This window comes from Nicotiana attenuata, unplaced genomic scaffold (assembly GCF_001879085.1).
Source record: "Nicotiana attenuata strain UT unplaced genomic scaffold, NIATTr2, whole genome shotgun sequence".
Lineage (NCBI taxonomy): Eukaryota > Viridiplantae > Streptophyta > Magnoliopsida > Solanales > Solanaceae > Nicotiana > Nicotiana attenuata.
This window is the reverse complement of record NW_017671333.1, coordinates 262,149-272,019: the sequence shown is the minus strand read 5'-3', so window position 1 is coordinate 272,019 and position 9,871 is coordinate 262,149. Positions and strand designations below refer to the sequence as shown.

At 39.9% G+C, this 9,871-nt stretch overlaps 1 protein-coding gene across 1 annotated transcript; it reads left to right on the top strand.

Annotated features, from left to right (window-relative positions):
- Nucleotides 1–4,914: 4,914 nt before the first annotated feature.
- LOC109207627 (protein DETOXIFICATION 29-like) lies at nt 4,915–9,419 on the top strand. The gene is made up of 8 exons (XM_019370576.1): nt 4,915–5,305; nt 5,383–5,924; nt 7,304–7,390; nt 7,473–7,529; nt 7,610–7,848; nt 8,027–8,145; nt 8,714–8,800; nt 9,110–9,419. The coding sequence occupies exons 1-8, from the start codon at nt 4,985–4,987 to the stop codon at nt 9,164–9,166; spliced, it is 1,509 nt and encodes a 502-aa protein (XP_019226121.1). The 5' UTR covers nt 4,915–4,984; the 3' UTR covers nt 9,167–9,419.
- Nucleotides 9,420–9,871: the final 452 nt, after the last annotated feature.

The following is a 9,871-nucleotide window of genomic DNA, read 5'->3' as shown; positions in this document are numbered from 1 at the left end:
CAAGCGGGTCTCGGCTGCCTCCACATCGGCCTTGTATTGGCCACCATTACTTTGGAATCGGCGTAAGTTGTGTCTAATTTGTACTTCACAGCCTCATATTCTCTACCGAGGGTGTCCAGTTCTGCGATAGCCAAGCTCAACTATACTCGGAGATTGTCATTCAGCTGAGACCACTTGTCAGCTTTGTCTTTCGCCAATGGGAGTTGGTTATCAACCGATGCCAGATTCGCCTTTGCGGTTTCCTTCTCCGAAGCAAGCATGTCCATTTTGCTTTTCCACCCATCGGTCATGGCCTGGACCTCGTTCATCTCGACTTGGAGTTGGTCGATCAGGTCGATCTTCTGTTGGACCTGCGAGGTTTTGTTGTTAGTACCACGACTAGCTCCTCATTTTTAACTTCAAAGACCTTTACCTTTTCAACTAGGTCGGCATGTTCCCGCTTCATGGTCGAAGCTTCCTTCTGAACCCTGTCCAGCTCAGCCTGAAGATCCTTGACGGCCCCGTCCTGTTGCTTACTGAGAAGCCTGTACATATCCTTCTTCCAAACCTTCTCCTTGAGCTCGAACTCGATCTGGTTGATTTCAATGCGGTACCGAAGGAAGCTCTCATGGTGAAGCCCCGAGGGATGTAGAACAACGAAAATAGTAAGAGATATCGAAACCTAAGTGGAATTCGCGAGAGAGTATTGGTGCCTTACCTGGTTCAGCGTCTGTTGTGCCTCGTTGAAGAGACTTGACACTCCCACCTCATTCATCTTTGCCTGGTCCACCTCAGTCACCGGGCATCAGAGGTAGTTGGCTATGCCCACTGGAGTGGATAGAACCTGAGCATCCTTCGGTATTGCAAGAATGACTGTCCTTTTGCGGTCGGGGTCCACACTCAGAGCGGGAAACTATTTCACCAGTTTTGGGCTCGAACTCCGCCCGCCAACTTTCGAGGGTGCGTCCTTCTTCAAGATGTTTAGGTCGCCCAGCCCAGAAAAGTCTTCCAAAGTGGACATGTCCACGCCATCAAAGAAGGAGTGGAGAGGGTCGTCTGTGCCTTTAACTCCTTCACCTGACTTTTCCTTACCAACTTTGGCCTCTTCAAGCATGGAATCGGCATAGGAGGGCGTCTCGATGGTGTCTATCACACAGGTCGCCTCCTTCGGAACAGAATGGCTTCTCGAGAAGTCGCAGCCCCTGTCTCCACTTCAGCCTCTCGAGTTAGAAGGGGATCGGCCTCGTGGCTCCTTTCCTCGGTTGCCGCCTACTCCTTGGCAGGGGTCAATTTGTGAGCAACAAAGATGTCATCTTCTTTAGACTCATCCCTGAGCCAGTGAAGCAAGCCAGAGTCCGGCACTCGGAACTTGGTATTATTCTTAGGGTTACAAGCCCGGGAAGCCGCCCTCTTTTTTTGCTTCACCTCGGGACCCGGGGAGCCCGAGGATTTTCTTTTTCTTTTCTTCTCTTCCCCCACGACAGCCCCAGGCTGTCCCGTAACGGAGGGATCAACAAATAAGGATGCATCCTCGTCCCTTCTTGTAAGTTTAGTGGTCTTAGGCAAACCTGCGAAGGGAAGAGAAAAGATCAGCGTCGTGTAAGGCATAGTAATAACTATTTAGAGGAAAGTCTTACCATGAGAACGGACCTCCCATCTGCCCTTCAAAAGTTTGCGCCACGTGCACTCGAAGTATGACATTTGCTTACAGATGCCTTCGATCCACTCCTTGAGCGGGGGGACCGCATTAGGAACCCTGGCAACAGCTGCACGACCACAAATACTGATGGTGAGAAAGGAAACAAAGGAGAATTGACACTTAAGGAAAGATTACACTTACGAGATGCGTTTCACTTCTCGGGAAATGGCAGGAACTCGGGAGGAATCAAATCTTCAGTTTTTACCCGAACAAAGCGCCCCTGCCAGCCTTGGTCTCGATCCTCACCGATGCTCAAAAAAGGAGCCTTGTTGGCCCTGCGAACGATCTTGATTAGTCCCCCTCGAAAAATTTAGGGACTGTACAGACGGAGTAGGTGGCCGAGGGTGAACCGAGGAGATTTTATGTTATTCACAAACTAACATAGGAGGATCACGATCCTCCAAAGAGACGGGTGGTTTTGCCCGAGGCACACCTCGTATCTCTTGCAAAAGGCCAGGACTACTGGGTCTACCGGTCGGGCCCAATGTGAAAAGGTAAGTGTAAACACTTAAGTACCCCTCAACACGGTAGTAATATCGTCCTTAGGCCCGGGGACTACCACGCCCTTTCCTTCCCATTTACAGTCCTCTCGGACTATGGGAAGGGTATCTTTGGCAATGGAGCATATATATCTTGATGCCCATTCACCTCAGTCTTGTTTGGATGAGGCCTTCTCGACTTTGAAGTCGTCTCCAATTGAACAACCCCCGGGTATAAAGCTTTTCATGGGGGGCTCTAAGGCCGCTTCGGTAGCAGTCAATTCGGGGTTATCCATCTCGAGAGCAACCATCTTGGGAATGGCCGCCTCGGTGCCTGTGTCTGGGTGGGAATATGAAGAGGGAGCCTGCTGAGGAACTGATTTGGAAGTCTTAGCCATCGTGATCTGGAAAATATGGAGATTTGAAGGAAAGATATGAAGGTTTGGAGGAAGATATGAAGATTTGAAGGAAAAGTATGAAGGTTTGAAGGAATAAGATATGAAGATTTGAAGGAAAGGTATGAAGGTTTAAAGGAAAAAGTATGAAGGTTTGAAGGTAGGATGAAGATCTGGGTAGGAAGCTAAGAATAGTTATGAAGATTTGAAGATCAAAGATAAAGATATAAAGATTTGAAAGAGTTGATTGCCGCTAGAGAATTCGAAGGTAAAAGCTAGGATCAGAAAGTGGAAGAAGTACAAAGGGTCGAAGCTTTTATAGGAGAAAATGTAATCAATACACGACGTTTCATATTCGGAGGCGACCAGCCGATGATCGACACGTGTTCAGAGTCAGAACGACCCGACTGATGGGACGTTTCGGCTTATTCATCGTCTCGGTTGTAACGTACGAAGGAAGGAACCGGGGTTCATATATCGTTTCCCATCATTTCGGCGAACCTACTCTCTGAGAAACAAGGGGACTATCTGTATACGAGTGAACTCGGGGTTAGCACAAACCATGAGTTCCCGGTAAGTCAAATGAAGTAAGAACTATGAATGTGTGAGATAGAGACTGAATCTGAGAGCTCTTTTAATCGAGGCTGGGATAGGGTACTTGCCACCGGGCCTGACAAGACAACACCCCCGAACCCGGAACGAGCTCCAAGACCTCGGAAAGCACTACAAACGATTGCACACGACTAACAGAGGGCCGTGATATCCACACCCAACTGGATATCACGACACAAATCTCGCAGGGTGTCAGTAGTGTATCAGTGATTGACGTACAAGGAAGATTTTTACCTTTTTTAGAATTGTATTAGGGGTAAAACTCCCCTACTATATAAAGGGGAAGATTTTTATTCAATGTAGACATTGTAACACGCATATCAAAGCAATACAAATATTTTCTCTGCTTTCTAGTTATTGAAAAGTTCTTATATTAATCTTGGTTCTTCATTTACATTTGGCTTCGAATCGAGGGTCCGGTCGAGGACAAAATTATTGTTCAGCTTAAATACGAGTCCGACCTTAACGTCATAACTGGTTTGGCTATTCATTTTATCTTTAATACGTTTATCTAACAATTTAATTATTTGTGTTAAATCAATACATATCTTTAAAATCGCATATAAATTTAGTTGTTATCTATTTTAAAGGTAAACCGACTCAATTCACAAAATTCAAACCGGACGAAAAGGAAAAGGAGTAAGGCCTCATTTGTTTTTTTAAGATTAAGACGTTTGAATCTGGATACACATCTGAATATCAAGATGTGTATTAAGATTAAGACATCTGAATCTGAATACACATCTGAATATATTAAGATGTGTATTAAGTTCTGAACAGAAATAATTAAGACTGTTTGATTTTTAACATCTAAATGTATAAAATTTATCTTTATTTAAAAATTGATAAACGTAAAATTCAAATAAAATACTAACTAATCTAATATTTTATTAATAAAAATGTATAGTTTTTAAAAATATGATAGTTGTTGGTGGTGATGGCTAACGGGTGAATTGAATGCCGACTAGAGGCGGTGGTTGGTGGTAGTTTTGGTTGATGATGGTGGTTCATGCTAGTAGCTAGTAGTGATTGGTAGTGGTAGCGATTATGATTGAGGATAGTGGTGGTGGGTGGTGATAGTTAATAATGTCGGGTGGTGGTAGTAGTTGTGATTGAGGAAGGTGGTGGGTGGGTGGTGGTAGGTTATAATGATAGGCAGTGTCCGATGTGGTTGTTGATGGTGATGGGGTGGTCAGTTGTGGTAGTTGAGGCGGATGAGTGTTGATTGTGGGTCAAAATGATGGTGGTCGGAGTGGTGGGGATGGTCGATAGTGGAGGCTATGATTGAGGATGATGGTGGCGTGGTGGTGGGTGGTGGTTGAGTATGTTGGTGGTGGTGGCATGGTGGTAGTTGATAATGGTAGGCGGTGGAAGCAATTAATAATGAATATGTGATAGCATCTTAATGAAATTAAGTCTCTGTTATAGATCTTAATCATACAGACCTATTCGGACCCATTAAGTTGTTGTGAAGTAAAAAAAACAAACACACTTAATGATTAAGATCTGAATAATTAAGATTCAGACTTTAAAAACAAATGCACTTAATGTCTGAGATCTGAATGATTAAGATTCAGACCTCCATTAAGTGCAAACAAATGAGACCTAAGAAAGCTTTTAGAAAATCGTTATAATAACTAATTGAGGGGGTTAGGTGGAGTTCACTTTCTGGATGAGATGGAGGGAACATGTACTTTTACCCATTTAAACCATATGTATTTTGTTCTTCTCGTCTCCCCTACCCCTTCCCTCCAAACCCTTTGTCTTGTTCTCTCTAAAAGTACCCCACATGCATCCCTTTTATAGCCTCTGTCTAAACCATGTTTAGTCAAGTTCACAAAACCAGGATGGAGGAGGAAACTAAGGTACCACTTCTCCTCTCAAAACATGAAATTCCAAAATATTGGCCATCTGATGAAGATGACATCCTCCCCATTAATGGTATCAGAAACTTTTTCCGGGAATTCAACTATGAGTCCAAGAAACTTTGGTACCTGGCCGGACCCGCGATATTCACCTCCCTTTGCCAGTACTCTTTGGGCGCTGTCACTCAACTCTTTGCTGGCCATGTTGGAACCATTCAACTTGCTGCTGTCTCCGTTGAGAACTCGGTTATTATGGGAATCGCAGAGGGCGTACTGGTAGATAAATCTATATTATTTGGCTTTATTAATTTTATCCTCAAGAAAATAATTTGGTTGTAATCCATTTTTAACAGTTGGGAATGGGAAGCGCATTGGAGACGTTATGTGGGCAATCATATGGAGCAAAAGAGCTAAATATGTTAGGGATTTACATGCAAAGGTCATGGATAATCCTCAATACTGCAGCAATACTATTGACTCTTATCAACATATTCGCTACCCAAATTCTAATGTTAATCGGTCAGCCCGAAAACATCTCAAGGTGGGCGGGGAAATTCGCGTTGTGGATGATACCACAAGTGTTTTCATTTGCTTTGGAATTCCCAATTATGAAGTTTTTGCAAGCTCAGAGCAAGATAATGGTCATGGCTGTTATAGCCGGTGTTGCATTTGCTTTGCATACTTTTTTTACTTGGCTTTTGATGCTGAAGCTAGGCTGGGGCTTGCCGGCCGGCGCGGCGGTTCTGAACGGCTCGTGGTGGTTCATGGTCATCGGAAAACTTTTGTATATTTTTTTGGGGAGTTGTGGTGACGCTTGGTCTGGATTTTCTTGGAAGGCTTTTCATCATCTCTGGGAATTTGTTAGATTATCCCTTGCATCTGGTATTATGATTTGGTAAGTTTCTATTCATCTGTCCTGTTTTATTTATTTAATTATTTATTTATTTTGTGAAGATAATTTCTTTGAACTAAACAGGTAGTTTTCTACTTGTTTCTAGAAAAATGGCTCTATCAATGTTTACCTACCATATTGGCACTAACCTTTTACTTTGAAAAACTTCTAAAAATGTTCTCGAAAGTGAAGTGGTATGTTAATTACTCTATCTCTCTCTCTCCTTCAATTTAGATTAGGTACTTTAACTCGATACGGAATTTAAGAAAAAAAAAAATTTTAAAAATTTATGGTCTTAAAAGCTAGCTAAGGGGTAAAAATTTGTGGGGTCATAATATTTTTGTGGTTATAAAAACTTCCTATTAATGGTAAAAAATAGGTAAAATGAAGAGTTTAAAGTAGAATTATTTTCAAATTTAGAAATGTATCATTTATTTTGGAACAGATAAAATGGAAAATACCTCATCTAATTTGAAACAGAGGGACTAATATAATAGTCATATTCCGAGCCTTCTCTCATTTTGGAGCTAAACGAGTATTAATGTGAGAAAATCATCGCAACCATTGCACAATCCAGTCAATTTTATCATACCGATCCAATTTAGCTTTGAAACACAAGCAAAGAATTGAAGAAGAGGCTAATTTGCATCAATAGGTGTTCAATCTATTATCTACGTGAGAGTTACGCAGAACAATATTTAATTTTGTTGCATATTAGTGGGGAAGAGTAGGGAATAAGGAGAACGAAGAATGAGTAGAAGAGTTTTTGGATTTGGGAATGTGGAAATGAAAAAGAAATCCAGCAAAGAGGCAAAAGTCTGGCTGAATAAATCATGCTGAACAGATTGACCTCATTCTCCCCTACTCACTGGCAAAACAAGAACAATTTACTTTTCGCTTCACCCTTTGTGTGCTGTCTGATTTTCATGTTTACACGGAGAAGCAAAGGTAAAAGACACCGAGTGTGTGGCTTAGTGGTCAAAGTGAGGGTTAAGAATTATTGAGGTCTCAGGTTCAAATTCTAGCCGAGACAAAATACTAGGTGATTTTCTTCTTATCTTTCAAGCTTTGGTGGATTAGTTACCCGATACATATATTTGTGGAGGTAGCAGGTATCCCATGGAATTATCCTAGGTACGCGCAAGCTGGTTCGGACTGGTGGAAGGTAGTAGGTACCCCATGAAATTAATCAAGATGCGTGCAAGCTGGTACGAACACCATGGTTATCAAAAAACAAAATTATACTGCGAACTTACTATTTCTTTAGCAGTGATTGTGAACATGAAATAAATAGTAAGAGGATTTGATATATTATTGTTCTGTTTTCACTTGTTTGATGTGAGTAGTTAAACTTTGAGATGTCTTCTTTGCTATGTTTGCAGCTTAGAATATTGGTACTTTATGTCGCTCATTCTGTCTGCTGGATACTTAAAGAATGCAGATATCGCAGTGGATGCAACTTCCATATGGTCAGTTCACTCAGATCCTATAATGCAGTTTAGATCATTGATTTGACCTGCATCACATGAACTAACAAGACTGAATTTGCAGTACAAACATAGTTGGGTGGACATTCATGTTGTGTATTGGATTCAATGCAGCTATAAGGTTTGTATTTCCTTTTTGTTTCAGTCTAATAACAGATAACGCGCATAAAGGCATTCAACACTGAATTTTAATTGTTGCAGCGTGAGGGTATCAAATGAACTAGGAGCAGGGCGTCCAAGAAGAGCAAAATTCTCAGTGCTAGTGGTCTCAATCACTTCACTTGCAATTGGTGCCTTTCTGACAGTCCTACTTTTCGCTGCTCGAAACCACTATCCAGCTTTGTTTACCAATAATTCACAAGTCCAGCAGGCTGTGTATGATCTTACTCCTATATTAGGAGCCACTCTTTTCGTTAACAGTCTCCAACCTACGCTCTCTGGTAATTTCCCATTCTTTGTTACGAATTATAAGGTTGAAACACGATAACCAATGCCAATTCGACCTATCATACACTGATTTGAGTTGTAGAGGATGACATTAATCTTCCAGTGTAAAGTGAATAATTATATTTTTGTTACTGTTACATGTTACCATTGTGCAATTCTTTGTGACAACAGGGGTGGCTATTGGAGCAGGTTGGCAAGAACATGTGGCCTATGTTAACATAGTGTGCTACTATTTCTTTGGTATCCCTTTGGGTCTTTTGCTTACCTTCCTCTTCAAATTGGGCATTCAGGTGCTAATCCCTTCTCTCATCTTATTTATTACTTTAGGAAAAGAAGAACAAACGATAGAGTACTACTTGTATTTATTATAACCCGTTTGGCCAAACTTCTAAAATCAGCTTATTTTGAGAAGTGTTTTTCTCAAAAGTACTTTTAAAAAAAGTGCTTTTGGTGAGAAGTAGTTTGTTTTTGGCTAATTAATTAGAAAAGCACTTTCGAGCAGTAATTAGTGTTTGGCCAAGCTTTTGAAAACTGCTTCTAAGTGTATTTTTCTCAAAAGTGCTTCTCAGAAAAGTACTTTTGGAGAGAAGCTACTTTTTTCTGCTTCTCCAAAACTACTTCTGCTTCACCTCAAAAACACTTTTTTTTCCCTCCAAAAGCTTGGCCAAACACCTCAAATTTTGGCCAAAAATGCTTTTGACAAAAAAAAACACTTTTGGCCCAAAAAAAAGCTTGGCCAAACAGGCTATTAGTATTTCGTTTACACTGGACCCAAACAGATGTAGCATATGATATTGAAAAGATTGTAGTAGTATTTTGTTTAAGATTTCTCATTTTGTTGTTGACTATATTTGTCAGGGTATGTGGTATGGAATGCTGGTAGGAACTACTTCCCAAACCTCTGTCCTAATTTGGATGATAGCAAAAACTGATTGGGAAAATGAGGTAACTGATATTTTCTTTCTTTCTTTATTTATTTGTGTATTTCATTTTTCGCATAATATTCTAGGACGGTATATTCTTTTTATCTTAAACAGGGTATATAGTTCATTTAATATTTGGAAAAATAGTAGAGTTATTCCCCTTTCCTGTTTGCTTTCTATATTTTAAAAAGATAGTGAATATAACTATTAAATTAAATAAAACCACATAGTAGAAGAATATTTTTCTTAATTATGGCACAAATAGGGGAATTGCAACAAGTTACAGTAATATAGATGAGACTGATGATGGTTCATTTTGCGCCAAATGCAGGCTTCTGTTGCTAATGATAGAATTCAAAAGTTGGGAGGACACACCAATAATAGCTAAGAACCACCCAAAGTAGCTCTCTTGCTACATCTTTTAAATTTCATTTTTCTTTTTTCTTTTTTCTTTTACTCCTTTTCATCATATCCTTTTATTTTTCTTTCCATCCTATCTTTTGAAGCAAATATCTCTCTAGGTAGAATTTGTCTTCTACCAATTTAGGGCTGAAATTTATTGTCCACTTATACGGTAAGAATTTCAGTTTGTCTACGTATAGTGAGATAAATTTATGGATGGGTGCCCAACTTTCAGTTTGTTGCACTAAAGTCATACAAGTAATTTTTGTAATGAAAAGATAACTCAATTAATAAACATATATATAGTAATAACAAAAATTAATTGCAAAATGTTATTGGGCTGCCACATGATAAAATTGTCACTGTAAGTTTAGCCACGTTATAACAACTCATCTTGCACAATATCAATATTTCATAACATAAAATAAAAGTAAATAAGTTTGAACCACTTAAATTAATAAAAACATTATGATGTGCTAATTGGTGATATTTGGTACTAATAGATCTTACATTAGTTTTTCTTATTGGTGTCACTGTTATTATGCAATGGAATTTTTTCTTAGCTATACTACTTTTGCAATCTGCTTATGTATTTGGGACCGAATTAGAATTGTCTGGTATGTTTTATTATTTGATGATATAAAGGTATAGTAGAGCTTTTTTTTAATAATAAAAAACACACACACACACA